Source organism: Anoplopoma fimbria, chromosome 14 (assembly GCF_027596085.1).
Source record: "Anoplopoma fimbria isolate UVic2021 breed Golden Eagle Sablefish chromosome 14, Afim_UVic_2022, whole genome shotgun sequence".
Lineage (NCBI taxonomy): Eukaryota > Metazoa > Chordata > Actinopteri > Perciformes > Anoplopomatidae > Anoplopoma > Anoplopoma fimbria.
In genome coordinates this window covers 19,464,950-19,489,466 of record NC_072462.1, presented here as the reverse complement: position 1 = coordinate 19,489,466, position 24,517 = coordinate 19,464,950, and the positions used below count along the sequence as shown (strand labels likewise).

At 40.4% G+C, this 24,517-nt stretch overlaps 1 protein-coding gene across 2 annotated transcripts; it reads left to right on the top strand.

Moving 5' to 3' along the window:
• Positions 1-10,450: 10,450 nt before the first annotated feature.
• On the top strand, positions 10,451-24,464 carry LOC129102226 (ras-GEF domain-containing family member 1B-B-like). Of its 2 annotated transcripts, XM_054612271.1 has the most exons (15): positions 10,451-10,616; positions 13,581-13,640; positions 16,760-17,335; positions 17,474-17,596; positions 17,965-18,102; positions 18,800-19,015; positions 19,482-19,556; positions 20,890-20,982; positions 21,124-21,226; positions 21,499-21,578; positions 21,757-21,852; positions 21,952-22,047; positions 22,441-22,564; positions 22,682-22,754; positions 22,864-24,464. In XM_054612271.1, exons 3-15 carry the CDS (start codon positions 16,766-16,768, stop codon positions 22,895-22,897), a joined length of 1,821 nt encoding a protein of 606 aa, XP_054468246.1. In that variant the 5' UTR covers positions 10,451-10,616; positions 13,581-13,640; positions 16,760-16,765; the 3' UTR covers positions 22,898-24,464. The 2 variants fall into 2 exon arrangements, with proteins under 2 accessions (XP_054468246.1, XP_054468245.1); XM_054612270.1 differs by lacking the exon at positions 13,581-13,640.
• Positions 24,465-24,517: the final 53 nt, after the last annotated feature.

Here is a 24,517-nt window from a genome sequence, read left to right as displayed (position 1 = left end):
CCCTCGGGACACACACACACACGCACACACACACACACACACACACACACACACACACACACACACACACACACACACACACACACACACACACACACACACACACAAGGAAAACACACCCTGCTCCCTGTACGTACAGTCCTACTAGCAGTCTGTCCAGATAATTAATGTAGAAAATAAACCTGGAGGTTTGAAAGGTGGTACAGTATATTCTAAACATTCTAGGACAAGCTCTACTATCATTAAAAATTAAATATAGATTATGTAATTATTTAGTTTGGCAATAACATAAAAAAAAAGTAAGTTTGTGCCAATATAAGAAATAAACCTAACATGAGTTTTGTTTGGTTCTTTTACAGGGGAGTTTTAAGCTGTTTTTGAAGCTTTGTAGATCTGTGGATGGTTTTAAGTTCTTGCCCTTTGCTGGAAAGCTTTTTTATTTACTGTTATCAGCTAGTTTACATTGGCTGTCGTTTCTGTGCTCCTGCTTGTGACCGCGGTGGTAACAGTTTTGTTTTTCTTCAGGTTCAGTATTTGCTTGTTTTGCTTAAAAATACATGTCTGGTCTATTGCCAACAGTGGGAGGAAGAGGACAGTTGTATGACCAGAAAAAAATGTGAACATGCTAAAAGGGACTTTCTTTCCATCACTCCACTTCATTTCAAGAGGCATTTCCTGAACTTCTACTGGCATTTTTCCCCAGACCTCCCATTAAATACACTCAGTGTGAAGATAAAAATATGATCAATAAGAGATTCTTTCAACAGTGTCTGTTATGTAAGCCTCTGGTAGAGCATATTGCGTTAGATAAGCCAACTAGGAAGATTGTACAAGGGCAAAGTTTTGGAATAAACCTTTTGTGTGCACAACTGAGCAGGAGGGAACACAGAGCTTGTTTCCTGTTTGTGTCACATTCAAACCCCTCCCCCCCTATTTCCTTCCCCTTGGGTACGATTGTGCACCTGCACCTAAAAGCCAGCATAAACACTATTAGCTGCTGGCCGCTGCACTGGGCGATGAATTCATCATCCGCACAACAACACAACACATGTGGAGAAACAATACAGCTCCTGTGTGAAAACAAGTTTGTTGTTCAGTGGTCCTTGACCGAGTGAATAGAAAGTCCAGGAAGGCCCTCAGATTCCTTTGCATTCTTCTCGTTTGGGGTTGACTGTTCACATTTGGTCACTGGGATGAATATAGATGTAACGTCCATCTTATTATGTAGAGGAATGAAAGGAATGTGACCAGCTGCTCTATTCTTTGTTAAAAACATAAGGATTCTAGGTCACAGGTGCAGTCTGCACTTCAGTTATTGGACAAGCTTCTTTGAAAAGTATCTTCAACTTTATTGTTCTGTCTGTTTTAAATGAGATTCTAAAATGGCACATACTGATTAATATTACAATATCTATCCACTGTATGACAATGTGTTTTATGCATTACAAGGTTTTGCAATACATAGTAGATTAAAAGATTAAAGATAGATTAAATAAATGACAACTGACATTTGTCTTCCTGACGAATAAAAGGATCAGGTGCGGGCAAAGAATTTCACTTTGCTCGCTGCTGATTCAATTATATGAAATAATCCGCAACAAGTTATGAGGTTATAGAAAAATGATTTAAGAACAGCAAGGAAACAGAACAGAGTCAGAGGTAAAATTCACAATTTTTGGAAAATAATGAGGTCATGGAGTGGTGATGTATACATACAGTTCATTTATGATGACACAAGCACTGAGCAGTCATTACAAATGTTGACCATGTTTGAAATGTAGTCTGGATGAGCAATTATCATGAACACAGCACAAGCCAATAATATCTTCCATGGCCATGGTACAACAAAATATTATTATAATTATATCATTTTACGTGACGTCACTGTATTTTGGTTGGAAATGCAACGATACTTTTACAGATGGACTCTCTGTATGGCAAAATGACCCTTGTGAAATTGAGGGGTTAGTATTTGAAGCAAAGTTTTTATATTTTACTGTTCCTGAAATTCAAGTTTGTACAATGAGGTTAGTTTTGAAAGAAATTCAATTTCATTTATGAAATGTTGTTAATATGCTTTTCTCTTACTTCTTTATCAGCAAAGACATTTTTTTTTCTCTTGCATTTGAAATCATGAGCTGAGTGTGCAGCCTGATTTCACCAAATGGTGTATGAATGATACACTCATTTCCTAAGTAATTTTGCGTGCTATCACAATGCCGTTTTTGCTTTTCATACCATTTAGTCTGTACTGATTGCAATGTTGACCTATCCGCGTGAATATGCTATGCTCAGAGCTAAAGACGAGGAGTAACGAGCGACACTCAGACCAAGTGAGGAACAGCAAGTGACGTAATATAAAAACTGAAAATGAAGGGGAAGTGGACAGATATAGACTTTCACCCAGGACACCGGTGTTCATGTCCCATGTGAAACAAAAATAGTTGTTGGCTTATTTTGGAGTGACAGTAGTGACACATTTTCCAATGTTAATGAAGAGCGAACTTGCACAACATGCAAGTGTAATGACAAAAAAAGCTTTAAATGCCTATAAAGACAAACGGAATGTCCTTAAAAGTGGCATGCTATTTATGCGCCGTCCCACATGATCAAGTTGGAGTGGGAGTTCCTTATGTAGGTAAGAGCCTAGACTCGTATAGCCAGAACTATCGCCACAGGGAATCGCAAAATAGATAGGAGAAAGGGGAAGGGGAGGTGAATGCCAGCTGAAATAGGCCACCAATGGAAAATATTATTACCAAGGTCTATATCCCTAAAGTCCGTCAAGTAGGAGCCTAATGCACTGCTGCTAATTATTAAAAGACTGAAAACATGTCTTTCTTCTGTTACTTACATCAGGCCTTATTTCACTCTGAGGTTTCTCTAGACCAACCGGATTGATCAGTCATACTATGTCTGAGGATATCTGAGGATGATAATGTTCAAACCACTAATGAGGGCAGAATTCAAGCCGTTGTGAAGGAGTGAAATGAAAAACTAGTTTTGCTGCATTTTGAACTGAGAAAAAAAATGTCACTTTGCTTTGAAAATACCAACAGAATTTCTTAGAAATAATCCAATTTGATTTGGACATGTAGCACAACACACACAAACCCACACACACACGGTACACATAAATTCCCTCCCACTAAATCCAGTGCCACATCTGCAGACAGTGTAGGAGTGGTTTACAGTAAAACCACCGGAGCTACAGAAGTAAATCAAAACACTCACAGACTGTGCTCGCTCCCAGATGTATCTTTACTTTTGTTTTTAGTAAGAGCGTAGGCAGCTCACATCCCACCTCAGACATCTTTTGGGTTTAACGCTTTATTGGGTGGATTTAGAAGCAGCAATGTGGGCACTTCATACATTTTTAGACCTGAAAGAAAGGAAAGGGTGCCTATGGTGTGTGTTTTTGAAAGAAAAAGAAAAACAGCTACATAAATATGTGTTGCACTGATTCGTTTTAAATATTTACTTTTCATGGGTTGTCAGCTTTAATTAGACAGTAAATAGTGTAATGAGAGGAGGGATAATTGAGACCAAGAGAAGCAGGGAGACAAAGGAGAGAGGAGAGATGTGAGCTGGTCCAGAGTCAGTATGAAACAGAACTTAAGATTACAAATGAACAATAAAGCCACATCTATGGATATGGATATGGATACCAATATCTTTAAAAACAAAAAATGAGTATTTCTGTTATAACATAATTCTGTCCATATGTGGATTTTCTTTTGCAATTTTCACCCACACATCATTGTGCAAGTTTCAAAAGAAGTTCATAGCTGTAATGGGAACAATTTAATAGTCGCCATGTGTTACTTATTGGCTGTGTTCTTAGTCACCCAAAAACCAAAATGTAAATTCCCAAAAGGAAAGAAAAAATTATTTTTAGCACAAGAAAATTGGTATTTTAAAGAAGGAGCTTCTACAAAACAAAAATAAAATTTGAAAAAAAACCAAATGGAACAAATTGTCTTCCCTCTAGATAAACAAAACACAAAGTAAGAGCAGAACATTTACCCTGAGGGTTGGGTGAGAGGGTTCACCTGCTTGACGTCTTTTCACAGGTACTTATCATATTTTATATGCTGACTATACTGAAATATGACAAATGGACGTCTCTGACATAGAAAAAATGGGCTTCAGATGTAAAAGCTATGTCAGCTATGGCTCTATCTGTTATATAAAGCAGATGTAGGTCAGTGTAAGGCATTTAAGGTTAAGAGAATGTAAGGTGTAGTGTGTGTGTGTGTGTGTGTGTGTGTGTGTGTGTGTGTGTGTGTGTGTGTGTGTGTGTGTGTGTGTGTGTGTGTGTGTGTGTGTGTGTGTGTGTGTGAATGCGTGTGCATGTGTGTGTCTGTGCATGTGTGCATGTCTACCTCCCATCCTCAGAGGATATCTGTGTGAGTGACATGGAAGTTCAGGGCACATCCAGGAAACAGGCCCTCTGTCCGACTATCATCCATCAACCGCAACTATCACAAGAGTCCCACATTAGGAGGCGGAGGGGTCAAAACTGGAGATAGAGGAGGAAGAAGAGGATGAGGAGTTGGTGTGTTTAGCTTCACTCAGAGAGCAGGCAAAAGCCACTTTGTTTATTTGTAGTCTTGTTTAACAGTTGTATTCTTTGTTCAAGTAACTGTAGCCAATTGGAAAGTTGATTATCACTAAAGGTTTCAATTGCACCAATTTAGGGAGTATATCCAGGTGAACTATGGTGCAGTTTTCTAGGATACAAAACCCAAACCATGTACAGAAAACACCAGAACACAAAGGATTATGGGGCATAAGACTGTTTACATCTGATAGTCAACAGTTCCTCTGTCATGATTTGATGCCTCTTCATGTGTTCATAGCTGTTCTCAACAGCAGGAGAAAGCAAACCCAGATGACGACTGACATTCAAATCTGAATCATCAATTATGTAATCAAACACCTGCATTTTTCCCTGTTTTTTTGCTTCATAAAATGCAACACAAACAGCAAAAAGATTAACATTTTAAGTGCTGTAAAGGTTGGCCTACATCCATAGCTGTCAGCCAACCTTATTCATAATGGAGCATGTGACAAGCAGTTCCTGTCGTTACATGACTACTGTTGCTGTGGGTGAAAGCGATCCCCTATATCTCATCTTAATGTCACTATAGCAACACAAATCACAGGTCACGAGGTTTAGAAGAAAGAAGGATCATTTCAAAGGAACAGCAGAGCAGTATGAGTGGCTGAATGATACAATGCACACACCAATGAATGGGGAATGGTGTGCATGTGTTTTTCTTCTCTCGCATTCTAAGGCAAAGTAGCTTTAAAACTGATCTGAGGCCTTATGACTTGGCTGACGAAAGTGTAAAATCTTTCTGAGGATCTTTTTCTTGTTGTCTCTCCATTGACAAGAAATTATGTCAAATGTAACACATAAGACACATATACTGTGCATCTCTGCAGTTTATAAACACATTTTCACCACAAGCACAATAAAAAGCTAAAGTAGTGAGAGCTGTATAGCATATATATTACATTTCTTATTTTCCATAATATGACCTTTAGGGTCTCTCTTTTCTCCAGAAAAGTAAAAAAAACAGGGGGCTTCCAGTAGCTGAGTCAGATCTCTTACTGGAAGCCTGTGAGTCATCCCTCTTCCTCTCCCCCTTTATCCACCCCTCTTCTCCCCTCACCCACCCCTTCTGATATATCCCACGTATCAACTACCCCACTCAACCTGAACCATCCTCATGCATGTGTCTCGCTTCACGTCCTCCAGGCACGTAAACATAAATGCAAAAGAACAGCTGGAGCATTTTGGGTTTAGAAGCAGGTCGGTATTATTGAGCAGCTGGATTATTTCTTCTCTTAAATTTTGTAATATACATGCATGTATTCTTCAGAGTAAAGAATGTCACCACAAAAGCCTCCCACCACTCTACCCCAACACCATTATACGCCAGACCCTCCCCTCCCCCGGTTCTCGGGTTCTCCCCCTCTTTTTATCTCCCCCTTCCCCGTACCATAATGATCTCACCCAGCTGTCACTGTGTAATCCCACCCACGCTCACTACAGCATTTACGTCTGTCGCTGCTGCTGGTGGCCGCTGACATCATTTGTTTTGTGTCGCTGTTTCCTGGAAATCCAAAACATGCTGCCAGTCAGAAGCTTTTGAACAATGATTTTGGCCATTTTGGTTTAACTATTAGGTATGTACTCATTGTAAATGCTCTAAAATGTAGGTGAAAGAATTGGTTTATAAAATATATATAGTATAAAAGAATATATATTAAAAAATATATATTCTACACATTGGAGGTGGTTATGAACAGGTTTGTGAAACTGGTGTTCAGATTAGAAAGTGGAAATCCTGTCGATCCAACAGACAAACTGAACTGAATTGGACCAAATGTCACAGACACCATTCAATATAATGCTGTATAAGACAACATCAATACATTGCAATGATCCTCTCTGACACCATCGCAGCCAATAGTTAAACCTGCAATAATTGATTTCTTGGCCATTTATGGACAGCAGAAAGTAACACTACAATATTAAATTGATATGTCAACCTTCTCAGCAATGATGCTTATTTTAACATCAACATTAGGATGATGTGGAGTCATGTTTCTTGCTACCTGATACATTTAAGTCCAATATTCCATCTCCTTTTAGCTCTTCCTTTGGTCTCCACCAACTCCTGAGGGGTATATCTGGCTCTTTTGCTGCTAAACGCTCCTCTAGCTAGTATATACTTGTATCTGTATGAGTAGGTAGTGTTAGAGCTTAGCATTTATAGTTCTTTTCTGCTACAAACAGCTGCTTACTGCACCACAAAATTGACACTACTAGAGCGGCGAGAGTGAACCAAAGCAGTAAAGTAAGTAAGTAAACCAAAACAATTCCATTGCTATGCATTGTTAATACAAAAACATTATTTATATTCAATTTAATATGAAAAAAATCTTGATAAGGTATGCTAATACTAGTGTATTGCAGGTTGTATTGGATTGTAAAGGTGTAGCTTATAAACTGGTAACCCCAAACACAAATACACAAATGGTGCTTTTTGCTCAGTGTCTTCTATGCGTCTGTTTGGTGTCATACTGAATTTACTAACGTTGACTGAATTTATTGTCAGATGATGATGTTTAATGTCAGACCTGCACCCTGAAAAAGAGGCACAGGTACATCTCAAATATAGTAACGGAAAACCTAACAAACCTTTCCCATTTAAAGCATGCCTGTTCCTTACTTATTCCCTAATGGTATGGTATTCACAGTGAGTATACAATTGCATGGCATACGATTTCACAAGGAAACCTTTGCCTGATAGTGTATGTTGGCATGGCGACTAAGAATCAAGGACAAGTCTCCTACTTTCATTGTTTCTCCTCATGAAGCTTTCAGTAGCTTTAGCTTTGAAAAACAATGGGAAAAATCAGAATCATCTGTTGCATTATCTTGTCTGAATCTTTGTGAGACACAGGCAGGATGATGAGTGGTTCTCTGGCGCAGATTTCTGTAAATATCAAACAACTGAAACAAAGTGGCCTTTATACTAAACGCCTGTGCTTCAGCTCTGCATTTACACAGGAATACAGATTAGTGTTCCGTGACTATCTTCTCTTCACTTACGGTCTTCTAGCTGGACAATGTGGGCGGAAAAGAAGAAAGAACAACCTTAACTCAATTAAACCCCCTTTTCATTTAAGCCTGTGTTTGAATAATGCCGGATGTTCCTCTCCTGTGTCTCAAAATCTAATGTTTTGGAAACATTTTAAGACTGAGAAAATTAGAAGCGACTCATACAATGATAAATGCTTTCTAAAGGTCTTAAGTAACTGCCAAGCACATCCATAGAGCAAATATTTGGGTAATGGTGGTGGTGTTCACCTCCAATCGAGGTTAATGTTATTTAAATTGACATCCTTGATCTGCCACTCTGACTGTAAGTCTTCCTCAACAGCTCTCTGGCAGTCGTGGGCGTCAAGCGACCAATCGAAAGGCCAAATCTCATGGGGTCCCTCACCGAGCGTCGCCGAGGTCAAACATCACCGGAAGTTAATGCGTGCATGGGCGTACTACGCGGCCGGAAGCTGTGCGCTCGGGTGCCCGGTGTAGGTGTTGGGTTATTAAAATGAGAAAACCCTGCAGCCTGTAAGACTCAGAGATCAGTTATTCTTGCCTCAACAGTGATGTGTCATAATGTAAGAGGCGTCAGTGGTGAGCGCCGCCCACAACGTCAGGGCCCCGGCCGCGCTGTAAATCTAACGCTGTGTTTATGTAATTTTATGTTTATGCAATGAAAAGGATTGGACTCTGTTTAGGTGGATGGCAGCGATGCAGTGGCAGTTGAGCGGGTGGGTATGCTGTGCACCCACCTTGCTTTAATTACCATATTTCAGAGGAAAATTAGACTGTTGAAGGGAGCATAGTATATATATTTAGAGTATATTCTAAACATTTAGAGAAAGAGATGAGGTGTGTTTTTAAACTCTGACAAAGTTCAAATTAATGTGAACCTGTTTAAAAAGATCCAGAAGTGCCTGAGTGTACGCAAGTAGGACAGGACTGTACACATATTCCTGTTATTACATGAAAACCTAGATAATCTTCTTGTTTTCACTGCAATTTAAGGATAACTTTGTGTTATGGGTGGAGTAACTTCTCCAACCTTGTGGGGTTATTAAATCCTTTGCAATCCCCATCAGGTATCAAGATAATTACTGTCATCAAGGCTGTTTTTCTTAATTCTTGAAAAAAAAAAATTAATGCAACATGCATTTCTTGTAAATATAGAAACATCCTGTAAATTAAGACTTTGCCCTCGCTACCTGCTGTGTTGAATAGTATACACACTACAGCTTGGAGTCAAAAACTGTGATTATAGATTTACTCAAAGGTACAATTTAATGGTTTACCAATAAACAGTGACCGATCCAGGTCTTTCGAGAACGGCCATGACCAGGTGTAATTATCTGTGAGCCACAGTCTGGTATGAATGACCCAATGCTGTTTGAGAGTGTGTTCATTACCCTTCACACACAAAACAATTGCATGTAAAAGTGGGACAGTATGTGGCACGGTGTGTTATGTGATATGTGAACTGATTTTGGATGACTAACAAAACTTGATTACTGCATAACCACATCAGTATAACAAAACAAAAAAGATTAAAGCTGCACCAACCATTTTTTATTACCAATCATTTAAACGACTGCGTCACAGGAAAAGAGCTACGATCCCACATGGAATTATCATCCAGCTCTGCAGTGCTCCTAACTTTTGAGGAGCTATATATTGATTTTTAGCTCATTGTTTTGGCTGTCCGCAAACTCTACTTTCACCAATATCCTTTTCTATGACAACAACTGACAGCAGTTTTGTTCCAAAAATCTCTGATAAGCCAAATGATGCTACTTGCCTAGAATCAGATAACAGACAAACAGACAGACAGTGAAGCATTTATCAGCTAAAAAGATTGATATTTTTCTCAGGAGTTGGAAACCAAAAGAGCCAAAAAACAAGTACCATGTACACATATTTGTCAGGTGACAAATAAGTACTCATATTGAGTAAAAATATGTTTCTCTTTGTCTGCTGGATGTGTAACCATGTTTGTGGTTACAACGTAATGAGACAATAGTATGTCATTAATTAATGAATTAATGAATGAATGCAGCTTTAAGCCAACATAATGTCCACTGTAATGAGGTACCTATATTGGAGCTGATTTCAAGATGCCATCCGCCCACTGCCATCTGCTGAAATGTATGGCAACCTAAGAAAAAAGCAAAAATACTCCAATATTTAGCAGCACTGTTTTGTAGAAAAGTATCTTAATATACAAAAGCAATGCTAGAATATATATGCTTCAATAATATTCATGCTCACTGTTTAATTAATGGATGTAATCTGTCTTACAATATAATAGCAAAAAGTCATTTTCTTCTTAGATGGATGTTATACAAATGTGTGTTGTATTCATGAAGCAACTCTCAATGACATTATTTAACAAGATAAATGCTATAAACACAAAATAAAACAGCTAAGAAGCTTATACTTTTACAACCTCTTGATTTTCAAGTTACTGAGACCAACTCACACACACACACACACACACACACACACACACACACACACACACACACACACACACACACACACACACATTCCGGGAGGAAACCTTACACCTTCCATATTTCAGTTCTCCAACAAAAACATTCGCTGCGGTTGAAAAAGAAAAGAATTCGACGGACGGCGAGCCAGCCAATCAGATCCTCCGAAGATTTCGATTTTCCAGTCTCCTCCACTGTGATTGGTCCGCGTTGCCCCCTAGAGGGACCCGCCCCCGCACAGCGATTGGCTGGTTTTCGCGGCTCAATGGAAGTCATTTGAATACGCCTCATTACTGCGCTGCTAGTTCGAATTGGCTCAAATATCAAGAGACACAATGGAGGGCAGCACCGTGCAGACGCACTACTGAAAGGCTGAGCACATTTGCAGCTTTAAGGACAAACAGTGGAGATTTGTGACAGTTTTGGATAGTTTTTTTTTTGCTATTCTCTTTTCTGCCAATGAAAGACATTGCAGTCGGACACTGAGCTGCATCACATCAGCGGTGAGTTGTGGGTGTGGATGATGAGGTTATTCATGGGGACAGATCAACTTTAATCAGAGTCAGAAATGCTAGATTCAATGCTGGTATGCATCACATGTTGATGATAAGACAATTTAAGTGTATAGAAATAACTTTTAGAATCGCAATCTGCTTTATTGTATTCAAGCATTTAGAATCACTAAGTTTCCCAGATGCCTAATTATTATTTTTATTTTTTTCTCATGGCTACAACAAACATGTTAACTCAAAAGCCTTTTATTCAGCCTTGTTGTGTTTTGAAAATCCAATGTTATATCCTCCCTCAGTTCTATTCTCTTCCTCCCTGGCTACATTTGTTGTTGTTGTTATTGTTTACCGCCCATGTGAGTTTATAATTAGGCTGTGCTGTCAGACTCTCACACACACACCTTACTCACCAGCACCTGTGATGGGACTGTGGTTACACAGCATGGCATTTTCACAGTCAGCTTTTACTTTTACTGTGTTATGACTCAGTCAGAAACCCACAATGTAGACCAGGCATGGTGGTGGTGTGTGTGTGTGTGTGTGTGTGTGTGTGTGTGTGTGTGTGTGTGTGTGTGTGTGTTTGAAAGAGAGTCTAACAGATTGTGTATGTGTCTGTAGGGAAAAGAAAAAAAAAAAGAGAGAAAGCGTGTGTTCTTCTGGCCAAACAGACTTTAAACAGCCTTATTCCCTCTGCACATTTATATATAAACCAATGGTGCCTTAACTTGCTGAGATGAGCGTGACAAGCTGCTTAAATTTACCTCAAATTAAAAGGTTTAACTTATTTAATGATTAACACAAAGGCAGTCGGAGGAACACCAGCAACATTTTGGGCTTCAACTAGCTGTTTTTAACCTTTTCCCACTTTGATCTTAATATAAAATACATGTGTTGTGTTGTGAGGCAGTTGTGTATGAGCTCTGTAGGTTTATAGGCAATATGAAATGTGTATGTGTGTGAAAGAGATCCCCTCTAGGTTTATTATATCCCATCAGCAGAGGAGATAATGGGTCTTTATCCTTTCTGACACTAGGTTAATACTGTACTAGCCTACCAGATCATGCAAGGGACAGGTGCGCGTGTTTGCTTGTGTGCCTCTATGCACTTCTAGCCCCGTGGGGGTGTGTGTGCGTGGAGCCTACACACAAAGGGAATGGGTGCTTGAATGCTTTGTGTGTGTGTGTGTGTGTGTGTGGGGGAATAAAAGATAAAAACAGGACCAGCAGTGGGTGAATTGTATTATACTTATCTCTGAAGCCAATCTGAGCATGGTGTCTGTATCCGGTTCTGTTTGCTGGTCTATCAGATGGAGTTGCAGGTGCAGGTTTTAAAGTGGTCAGCAGGGTCCCAGCGTCTAGTGTCCTCACAGAGGCTGGAGGCCTCACCTGACCCGTAAGAGTACTCTAGCGTGAGTGCGTGAAGCGTTTGTTTTTTTTCCCAGCTCGGTGCTTTTTCCTCCTACTCCCTACTTTACTTTTGGCTTGCTTGGTTGGTGGTGATGATGATGCTTAAAGTCAGGTGGAGTCTGAGACCTCAAACTGTGGTGCAGATTTTTTAAATTGCATTCATACTTCTTACAAAGTGAAGGAAAAACAACCCCAAAACACAAATGATTATGGGTAGAGAAAGACAGATGCAGGTTTTTATGCTTGGACAGCCAACAAGCAGAAAATGACATCTTGAATGATGCCTGTATTAAGGAGTTAAATCCTATGTTCTTACATACAGAAGAAGAGACAGACAAACGCATCAAGTAGTAACAATAATTAACCGACTTTCAAAACAGTAAGATATTTATTTTGTGTCCATCCACCTATTGTTTCAGCACTGCAATTAAGTCATGTTTATTGGCTTGTTGTAAGCTGCTTCCCCAAAACTTAAAACATGTGTTCAAATGAGACTCATGGCAAGTAAAAAAAAATGATATGACTAATTTCTTTTTAAACCACTTTTATGATCTTGACTTTTGTAGAGAAACATATTCAGGGGTTTTCCTGCATTGAATTGAACAGAGTCTGTGCCACCTTCACTAAAAACCTGACCATTTTCACAATACTACAAAAAGGTTTCGATTAAATGAACCACTACCAGCTGTATTTCAACAGTAGAATCAGTGGGAGGTGGTGCTAGGTAAAAGGTAACGTAACTGGATTGATTCACTAGCTAATTACAACCATTATATCTATTCGTATAACTAGTCAGACTTGTTTTTAAAAGTTTCAGTAGGCCAGTCTTAAGGTACATCCTCACATAATTAAGATAAGAATGCTAATTGCTAATTGAGGCATCATGGATTCATCTTATGTGGCCTAAACAGCATTCCCAAGTCAAGTATAGTCACTTCTCCTCCTACATAAAGTAACAAATTAAAGTTTGACAGTGAAATCCTCTAAACAGCAGTGGGAAAGCCCCCTTTCTAATAAAAGATGGACTTGCTTTGCTTTTCTTTGGTATAACTGCTCCTGATCAGGTTACTGGCCTCATCTTACTGTAAAGGGTTTCTGTGTTGTGCTGTTTAAAGGGTTAACTATAGTATGTATAAAACTTGCCCAGTGTGCAGCTTTAACAAAACCACGAGTAAGTGATATGAGCAAGGCCTGGACTTTAACCTCATTTATTGTTAAGAATAAGGCTGACTGTGAAGGGTTTCCCTCAGACGTAGACGCTTGTCTTGCTCACGCGCCCATCCTGCTGCAACTTATTAGTGTCAAAGTACATACGGTACAAAGTGGAACAAAGATAGCAATGCATCGGCCTTTTACCACTCTGATAAATAGTTTTACAGGTCTGCTTATCAGGTGCTTTTCTCTCACGCCATGTGTCCACATCACGTTAGCCTACGTGCTGAACTTTTGTTGAATGTGTTTTCTAGCTTCAGGCCCCGGTTAGAGACCTCAAATTTGATTAGACGTCACAAAAAGAGTCTTTGCAAACAAATCTTCTGTTGTTCCTTTGCAGGTCCTGTTGTGGTTTAAGCATCGGGGGGTTTCAGCCGGTTCCAGCACGGACTATTATTAGGTCAGTTGCACTCTGGGGTCAGTTGGCATTGAATAAGCACAATTGAGAGTGACTAAGATAGCCGCAGGATGCTTACACACTATGACGCATGATTAAACTGTTATGTTTCATAGTCTATTTATTATGTATTTCCTCATTAAACTAAATTAGAGCTGCTTGAAGTCCTTCAGCCACGCGAAGTTATATCTGCTTATGTCAATACGTGAGTTTCGATAGGCTCCTTTAACAAAGTGGCCAAGATAGCTTCCCCTACTTTTTATTGCACTTGGCAAATAAAAGTGCAGAAATATATTGCATGACCTCACAGGAGATGATGTCTGTAAATGTGTGATAAGAGTTCACACCTTACAGAAGAATGAGGAAGTGTGCTTCATATTGGTGATGCGAAGATGATCCCGGCCTCGATTCCAAGCAGAGACGGGCGTCACACGTCCTGACGGTGGCCAGCCGAGTGTGTGTGAAAGCTGCTGTGTGTGTGTCTGATGTGCTGTGATCTCTTCCTGGGGGTCTTTGTGTGGTTGTTAATGCCATGACAGGATAGATAATACCTCTATTGTTGAAGAGGCCCCCCCCCTCCCTGGTTCTCCCCTCCTGTTATAACTGGTCTCAGCATTGCTGGCTGTACCTTTTTTTTTTTTTTTTTTTTTTTTTTTTTTAACCACATTGTGTGATTTAGAAGGAAAGAAATCTGCCTAAGGTTGAAAGATTTAGGTGGTTTTCTGGAACCAACTGGCGGGAAGTTAGTCTTAGGCCATCAATGCTTCCGTGTAGCTGCAGGGATCCAAGAAGGAAGCTGGTCCAGCTGCAAAACAAATGCACTTAAATGATTCATTCCTTTCATGGTAAAAAAAAAAAAAAAAAAAAATGCTATTAAAAGCCAGCTTAAGGCAACATTCACATATTTGACAACTGTCAAATTTATTGAAAACTCCAAATGATGTTGTGTCTTTGAAGCAGCTTGGACAAATTCCCCTGGTTTTAAATCCATTAGGAGATGATATTTGCGTGCAGCTCCATCAAACGTTCAATTACTTTTAACCTTTTGATTAACCGTGTTATGGCATTTCAGGTACCAGACACGACAGCCAGTGCCATTTGTCAAACAGCAGATATTGTTTGTTGTCACATTACGAAACGGAAAATGAACTTTAAAGCCTACAATGCTTATTAAATATTTTAAGAACTGTATTACAGGAGCATGAAACTGGATACTTGCGGTTTTGTCTGTATAATGTTCGAACAAAAAGTTAACATTTCTTTCCTTTCCTGTATTTTTATTGCCACATCCAATCCCTTTTGTAAGGCTGCACTTTTTCAAAGTTTACAAATGAGAGAATTTAAACAATGCTTTCAATATGCAATTATGCTCCCAACTCCATCATTAAGGCGTCCACGGAGAGCCCAACCTATGATTTAGAGAGGGTAAAATTTTGGTGCTGCAACATGGAAGCCGCAAACTATCCAAAGGGTCAACTTTTCAGGAAGTCAGTCTGGAAAAACAGTTTTTTAGACATTTTTCCATTTTTTGCGCAAGGTCACTTTTCAATGCAAAACAGAGGCTTGGAGACTGAAGCATTGGCATCAAAACTGGTGTAAATATTACTCAGTCGATTCCTTATCTCAACTTGACGACCAGAGCTTTTCCAGATTATACTTTATTGTAACTTTAGGAAGGTAAGGCCAGTGTAATCTTTTAACCGAGTTAGAAGGAAAACAGCAGGCAGAGATCACAGAGTTCAGAAGACGGGCTGGCACTGGACTGGCTGACACTGGCACGACGCCAGGCGCTGTGGTACACAGGAGTGTGTGGGTGTGTGTGTGTGTGTGTGTCGCTCAAGCCATCATTCGTTTATGTGTGACATGTGTGTGTGTGTTTGGATTATACCGGCATGGGGCTTGGCGCCATGGTCGACGTGGGTGTGTGTCTGTGTGTGTGTGTGTGTGTAAGATGTTGGCTCGGACAGACACTCCTCTGTCGGCGCGGCGATGGACAAACAAAAGTCGGCTGGATTCCTGCAGGGTTTTGTTTTCTGGCACAGTGTGTGTACATGTGTGTGAGGCTCGATTTACGCTGGCATGTGGTTCCTAGACAGACAACAGTAGCAGGATAAAGATGGCTCCAGAGTTAAAGCACGCCCTGGTAGTGATCTGGGATCAGCTTACCAACCTCAAATCCAATTATCTACACCATTAACGCAAAAAAAAAAAAATCATTGTTGTCTTGAGATCATCCATCTGTTGGCCTATTTATTTTCCCTTCTGCCGCCCTGATGGCAAAATATGTGAAATAGGACATATGATAATAATGCAGGAGAAAAAAAAATGCTTTAAAAACGTAATTGTACAAAAAACTTTCCCTACAAATAACTTTTAGGGAAAGTGAATTTCACCAGGAGGTATCTTTCAAAATTCCAAAGCAATAACGGTAAACAGAGGAGGGGTAAAATTATGTGATTAAGTGTAATTACTTTCACAGACGCTTCTATGTCTTTGCTTTGCGTGATCAGGTTGCTCAAACAGATATTTTCACAACATGTGGACGCAGCTAAAACATCAACCGCATTCCACGGGAGCGGGGGAGGCTGTGCCGTGGTGTAATGGCAGCGAAACTACAAGAGACATTTGTGGGCATGATTCAAATAAAGTAGAGTGACTTCTAATGTTGACTGAAAGATAGTCAGTACAACAGCAGTCAATACTTGTGTTTGATGACATAATGAAGAGAGAAAGTATCCTTTATAACCATAAAGTATCCTTACTGTTTGACACATTTGTAACTATGTAGTACCATAATTAATGCTACTGCTGAAACTATTTGTAGATGATTGCTTAAAACAAAAATAATTTGTTATTATGCGCCGTGTTATGAATTAAATGCATTTGGGTTTTGCTCATTTAAAAAAACAATATGATGGATGAAAAACTAATTCATTAAGGGAACAGTTGTCATACTTTCACACCTTGGAGGTGGTACTATGAGACAATGTGATTGTCTGCACTTTTTGTCGCTACCTCTTTAATTCATCTGTGTGTATGTGGTCAGTGGTTCCCATTATATGATATACTCCATGATTTTTATCTATGTTGCCTCTAACCTCCACATTGTCTCTCTTCTACAGGTCAACATGCCTCCCACAACCCCGTATGCTGGAAAGTTCAGCTCTTGCCCTGCTTATGGCAACAACAACAACAACCACCCTCAGCCTCACAGCCCGTACCGCAACGGCACCGGCACTGCCCCGAAGCCCGCGAAGGAAAACGTCTACAACGGCGCCTACTCCTCCTCCTCGGAGAACCCCTACGACATACCGCAGCCTCACAGTTCGTACCGCAGCTCCTCCGTCTCCTCGGTGACCGCCAGGGAGCACCATTACAACAGCAGCTGTGCGGTTTCAGAGAACCCCTACTCCTCGCCGCAGCCTCACAGCCCCCGACAGCACAGCACTTCCTGTCCTGGACGCGCCTACCGCCACACAACCACAGCCACCACCACCAACACTACCAGCAGCAGCAGCGGCTGCAGCAGCAGCGAGCAGTCTTCACGTAACAACTCCGTCGCAGCAAAAGGCCGACGGCATGGACACGGCGTCACCGCCAGCTACGGGGAGATGTGTTACCATGACAACAGTTTGGTTTCAGCATCCCTCGAGGCCCTGATCCAGCACCTGGTTCCCACAGTCGACTACTACCCTGATGTAAGTGCAGATAAAGAGCTGTAAAAGTTGTGAAAATGCATTTTTATTTAGTGATTGTAAACAGACGGAAAGATGTCAGCTGTCCTGTGTGTGCCGCCTGTTCTTGTCCTGAGAGCTCTGTTGTTTCCTCATCATCAGAGGTCGTATGTTTTCACCTTCCTGCTGAGTTCACGCCTCTTCCTGCACCCGTACGAGCTCATGACGAGGGTTTGTCACCTGTGTGTGGAGCAGCAGCGGTCCGGAGACGCCCTGCTGGACAAGGTGGGCGGATTACACGCGCACACACTTGCGTAGATAAACACAGCTATAATTTGTCTTCATTTCACCCTCTCTCCCCCACACAAACTCATTACCAAAATAACATCGCCACAAACTCTCACCCACAAACACAAACCTCAATATTTCCTTTGTGGGAGAAAGTATTTATCGACTATTTCATAAGCAAAGAAAAAAAAAGGCGGACAGAAATGACTCAAATTGACACAAGGGAAATAAAAGTAAAAGGGAACACATTTAATGGGAACAAGTAAGCAAGCAAATAAACAACTGTCAGAAGGACAGATTATGTTCATAAATGCCATTTCATAATCACTTCCGTGACACTGAACATGCCATTGTGTGATTTTTAGATTCGTTTCCGTGAGGTGGCCCCAAAGCTGGTGCAGCTGCTGACCGAGTGGACGGAGACGTTCCCATACGACTTCAGGGACGAGAGGATGATGCGCTGCCTCAAGGACATGACGCACCATGTGGCCCGAGGAGATGAGGTTGGTTGTATAGGTTACACTTTACACGGTGGCTGACAATATTCCAAAACCCTAAGTGATTATTATACACAATGACATCATCAGATCTTCCAAATTCCTTTTACTACGATGGCTGAGGCATGACACATCCAACCCATGTACGATGGAGAGAGGTCTTCAGAAATTTGTTTCAATTTGGGAAAGTCTAAAATTGTTCTTTTATGTCAACTAGTATTGGCCATGTTTCATGTTGTCTGGAGACAAAGACAAATTAATGCAAAGATTTTAACGCACGAGCAAGGATCGCTGGCAGCGGAAGTAACTAATCCGTCCTGTGAGTTAAATGTTTGCTTCATCAGAGCAAATCAACTCTTTTACTGCGAAGGCAAAAAGCCGTCTAGTGAGCTTGACTTTTTTTGTTTTTTTGTGCAATTGAGGACGTTTTGCAGTCTCAATAAATCTTTTCTAATGTGTTACCTTAAAATGCGCATTCACATACATGACTTCTGTTGACCTCTCGGCCCAACAGCGGCCTTAATCCAGCACGCCTGGTTTCCAATCTAGTGAAATAATCCGCACTCTTTACATCCGCAACTCTTTACATTTGTCATGTAGCACTGATTCCTGTGTACAATTTCTTCCACGACATGTCGTATGAAATGTGCTGTATAAATAAACCTGATTGATTGATATCTAATGATCTGTGTTATCCTTCCAGTACTCTTGGCGAGCCATGCAGCAGATGACCCAGCGGCTCATCAAACGGCTGTCTGCCCTCGGCCAATACGAGGAGGCCGTGTCGGCGCTCAACGCCGCGGCGATGGAGCGGCCAGCTTCCCTCAAAAGCAAACAGGCCTCGGGTCAGCGAAGCGACGTCATGAGCGTGTGTGACGACCCTTTCATCCTCGCCCAGCAGCTCACACACATTGAACTGGTAAGAAGAGATTCAGGACTCGTTTTTGGAATGATGTCTTCTGTTTAACCATCTGTTGTGAGATTTGGAGGCAAATCTACATTCGTGGCTCTGTGAAGTTCTCACAGTCTTTTATGTCTTGACATGTGGTTATTACTTTACAGGCCTTTTTTACTCTAAACTTAGTGAATTTATTATGTTGGTGGTGTAAATCGCGTTCAAGAAAAAACATTTATAGACTTAATGAAAACATTTAACTGCTAAGTTGCCTTCTTTTATTTCTGTGTCATGCTCATGTGTTGACTTATTACGTTTTAGTTTTACGATTGTTATTTCTTGGTTTTGTTGTTTTCCCATAAAACACTTTGTGTGGTCTTTTTAAAAACTTTTTCAGTTATTCATCTCCCTTTCTTCTTGATCATCTTCCTATTACGTATTACTGTTATTATTGTCCTGATTGTTTCCTGTCCCTGTTCTCTGCCTCCAGGACAGACTGAGTTTTATCGGTCCCGAGGAGTTCATCCAAACATTCGCCATGAAGGATCCTTTGGAGAACCATAAGGTAAAATTAAATTTCAGTTTTGCATCATCCCAAACACAAGCCTATGAGACAATTAGACATTAAACATAACTGACCTCTCTACCAGAAAACATATTTAACATGTACCTCATTTGTTTACTTTTTCCTTCTTGTATTAAATGTTGCTGATTTAAAATGATTTCGAAATTAATAAAGTTGTCTTTCTGCTACAAGATTTAATGGGTGATATCAGTCAGAATTAATAAATAGATCAATCTGACAGCTACGACTTGCTGCATTTAGATTTCTCTGCATAAAGACAGCCAAAGAGTACAGCAACATGACCCGCTTTATTATTATTATTTTCAGCATCAAAGAAATGATAAAGAAAAGTCACAGATTGTCATTTTTTATTTCAAGCGTCTCAGTTTTAGGTCTGCTTTGATGATGTCATTTGTGGTCTGCTTCAGTTCAAGTTGATTTGGAAGCCACATGAAAGATCCTGCTGGCAGATTTGGGGAATTATTATTATTATTATTTTTTTAAATAGCTTTTGAAAATGCATCAAACACAGTTTGAAAGTGTTATTATTCGTAAGTCTAAGTGTATCTGAAGGGCTCTTTCCCCTCCTAAGTGGCCCTGTGAGTCAGCTAAAGGGTCGCTTTCAAGCAGAGCAGCTGAGTACAAGCTTTCAGCCACCGCTTGCGAGCGACCAAGCCGCTTTTCAGTCCTCAACGGTGCTGTGGCAGTTATATAAGACCCACTTTGTATAAAAGAGCGGTTGAGTCAGCGTTAGGGGTCCTGAAGTGTAAAGGGGAAGTTTGGAGTAGAGTGGGCTGCTGGTGTTGTGTAAGCAGTTAATAATGCCATGAATTCTGCGGAATTACATCATCACAGCCAAGTCGAGTTTATTTATACAGCGCTTTTTCTAATCTTTATTTATATTAATGTGCCCCTGGCAAACAGGTTCACCATGGAGTTTCGCACAGAAAACCAAAAGACCCATAAGCAGATGAAAATGAGATGTAAATAACAACAGACACGTCACAGTGCTGGTTTCACAGGCTGTGTGGGTGTCAGGTGGATAGATTTGAGTATTATAAACACTGAATATGAAAATATGAATTTGTTTTGTGTGCCTAAATTAGGTTGGGTTCAAATATTGGCGTTGCATCGATATTTTTCTACCCATTATTCTTTTCGTGGTTCACTTTATCTTCTTACTCCTAACAAACAAGGCCACAGTTCTCTTGTTCCAAAAATAATGAAATACTAACAGAAATGTGATATAAAACTACAAAACACACAAACAAACGGATTATTTGTTTATTTTGTATTTTTACCATGTCCTCTCTCTCCAACTTTTGTTTTTTAGGGTTTCTTCCGGAAGCGTAAAACCAGTAACCTGGAGGCCTACGTCAACTGGTTCAACAGACTGAGTTTCCTGGTGGCCACTGAGATCTGTATGGTACGTTATTCTTAGATAGGGACACTTAAGAAATCTTGATGTCTCTTGTACGGGGACACATTTATTGGCTTCTTTTACACCCACACAAAAGTTGTTGTTCATTGGCCTTCATTCTGAAACTCATGTGTTCTGTCATTACAGCCAGTGAAGAAGAAACACAGAGCGCGTATCATAGAGTTCTTCATTGATGTGGCTCAGGAGTGTTTCAACATCGGCAACTTCAACTCCCTCATGGCGATTATCAGTGAGTATTTGACAGAAAACCCACTTTTCAAATGCCGAAAAATTGAAAGCATCCAACAAAGCTCTGCCCCTCCATACTGTTTTCATGACAGGTGGTTTCTGGGCAATGAAGTGCATTGTGGTTTCCACCATTTCTTTGTTGAATAGACAAACATTAAATTAAGTTCCAGCTGGAGTTTAGGCTAACAGTTCAAGAAAGTAAACTTTTAGTTAGTGGAGGCCTGTAGCAGTTCACTCTGCATCATATACTTACGTAGGTTCTCTGTCTTTCAGCCGGAATGAACATGAGTCCTGTTGCCAGACTGAGGAAAACTTGGAGTAAAGTCAATACTGACAAGTTCGAAATCCTGGAGGTAAGAAAACTTGCATACATCATCTGCACACATCAGTGATTCCCTGGTTCAATTATTATATTGTATTTTTCAATAGATTTTTATTTATTAAAAGCTGACTCCCAGCTTTTGGTGTGCTCAAACTTTGTGCATGCATGTATGTGTTTTATCAACATCTGCTCTGTCTGACCTCACTCAGCACCAAATGGACCCATCCAGTAACTTCACCAACTACCGCACTGCGCTCCGTGGCGCCACCCAGAGGTCTGAGACGGCACACAGCAGCCAGGAGAAGGTAAGGGGGCACACGGGGGTCTTCTGGACAGGAAAAAAAAAAATATATATCCCGAGTGTAAAATGTAAATTTAAACCTTCTGTTCTCGCTTTCTTCCAGATTGTGATCCCTTTCTTCAGTCTCCTCATTAAAGACATCTACTTCCTGAATGAAGGCTGTGCCAGCAGGCTGACCAACGGGCACATAAACTTTGAGGTCAGTCCACAATTTAAGAGATCGGTTGGTGAATCAGATTGAGGTCTTTGCCTTCTATGTGGTTGTTTTATATGAACAAACATTGTGAAAAGCTTGTTTAAACAGAGTAACATTTGATTATTTACTGTGAAATTGTGTAGCTGCTCCACAGTCATAGTAATGGCTTTGAGAAAAGGCTTTAAAGCCGTGTGTACTGGCACCCCCTTGTGGCTTAAATTGAGCACTACAGTTCCCCCTATTTTCTTTGAGATGACATTCAGAAAGTATGACAACTGTTGTTTTTTTTCTTTAAATCCTCTCCTTACAGTGCATTTTTGACAATGTTACAGAATGTTTTTTTTAAATTGTGTTAATAAAGTGTTAATAAAGTCTGTTGTCATTATGTTTAAACAGAAACTTTGGGAGCTTGCAAAGCAGGTGAGCGAATTCCTGGTTTGGCGTCAGGTGATTTGTCCGTTCGACAGAGACCGCCGGATCCTCCAGTACCTCGTCACCACGCCTGTCTTCACTGAAGACGGTCAGTATGCGATCTTCTCAGTATCAGTGTAATCCCATTAATTGCATGACTGCCATGTCTAGTCACAAAGTTGGAGAACAAATCAAACTCAGGCCTCATCTTGTTTTATTGCTGCAGAGCTGCACCTGGCCTCGTATGAGAGTGAAGGACCTGAGAACAACATGGAGAAAGACAGTCGGAGGTCTCTTAGGTGGGTGTACAAACACATGTGCACACACTCGAAACCATCAAGCCACCTCAATAACAACATATTAAATCTGTTAACATAATAACGCGATAATCTGTGTTCTGTTTTACAGATCTTCTCTCCTGCATCGAGAGAATCGGTCCTAAGAGAGCAACAATCTCCTCTGCTCTGCAAACTGTAAATGAAGAAGTATTTTAAAGCCACAGGTTCCTCCATATTATCTCATGGACACGTTTTTTGAATTCCCTTGGAGAACAGCTGGGCCCATATTCTCACAAATCAACAGAAGAATATACTGCAGCTTGTGGTCTTCGAGCTCACAAGAAGAAACAAGGATTTTTAAATCAAACCCTTTAACAAATCTTGATGATATTCATTAGGTGCCAAAGGACTTCAATGCTGCAGTTTTGAACCTCGTGATTCCCAAGAAGAGCTCGGAGTACTGATTTGCATCGTTAGCTGATCTTCTTCTTCAACATCAGCTCTGTCCAAGGCACTTAGAGGATTTCAGTCGACTGCAGAAGAAGTCAGACGTGTGGATTTTGTTTATATTACCAACGGACCTCTATCATGGGGACAACATATTATGGAGGGACCCATACTATGGAAGCGTAAAGGGCCAATTCTGTCTCTGAATGAGACGGATGTGGACCCCGATTTGGTTACATTGCAACATTAGTACTGCTTCTCTGCGTACATCCTGGCTGAGTTCAGTCTGGACCCACAGAGAGAGGAGAGATGCACTCTGAAAGGGAGATCATCGATTTGTATCATAAGTAACAGGCTGACTACTGCTTTCAGAAGCGGTGTTGTCTGCAGTGTTGTATTGTTGAGTGCTTGATTGTAATGGTAACACCGTGAGAAGCAACTGCACCACATCCTTTCCATTATTGTCTCAGTTTGCACACAACAACAATTACCGTCTGTTTTCGGGTCATTCGAGCCTTTGATATAATTTAAAAAACATAATGCAAGTCTATACATCGGCTGCACATTCCCAGACACATATTACAGACGCTGCAGTCATCCATCATGCTATTGGGCTCTACCATTTTGTGATGTGTGCACTTTGACTCAGTATTGGTGGTGCAAACTTTGCATCATAAACATCATGCTAATCATGCAAGTTAAATCAAATGCACTTCAGCGGGTTCTTGTGTATTGTACTATAGGATGTGGTGACTCCTATTTTAGGGCGTCTTTCTATACAGTATTAAGTTGTATTTTGTATCAGAAGGTAAAATAAATGTGTTTTTTCTTTATGTACTTTTTCTGAAATGTCACCGTGAGCTTGTTGCTGGTTGGCTTGCTCTGTGTTGGTAAGCTAGTTTTGGTAATACAACACCAGTATCATGTATGACAAGGAAGTGTTTTGGGTCTGAATGAAACAGAAACTGACTGTGTGTGTGTGTGTGTGTGTGTGTGTGTGTGTGTGCAGATTGGATACAAACAGGACCAGGATCCTCCTCTTCATCTCATTTGTGATGATGTAAGCTTGATGTGATTCTTAAAAATCTGCCTATGAGTGAACGTGATGCTATTTTTATGGTTTTTTCTTTGTTTTCAAAAAAGCTCATTTTACAAGTGTTTTCTCATGTATTCTTTTTTTTTTGTGTGTATCATTTGTGTTACCGGTCAGGGTACTTGTACTGAAGGTCTTTGTGAAAAGAGAATTATATTTTTTCTTTCAAATAAACAGAATATACTAAATAATGTGTTCTTTGGTTTGGCTTTTACTAATGCACAATAAATACGAAAAAACAGGT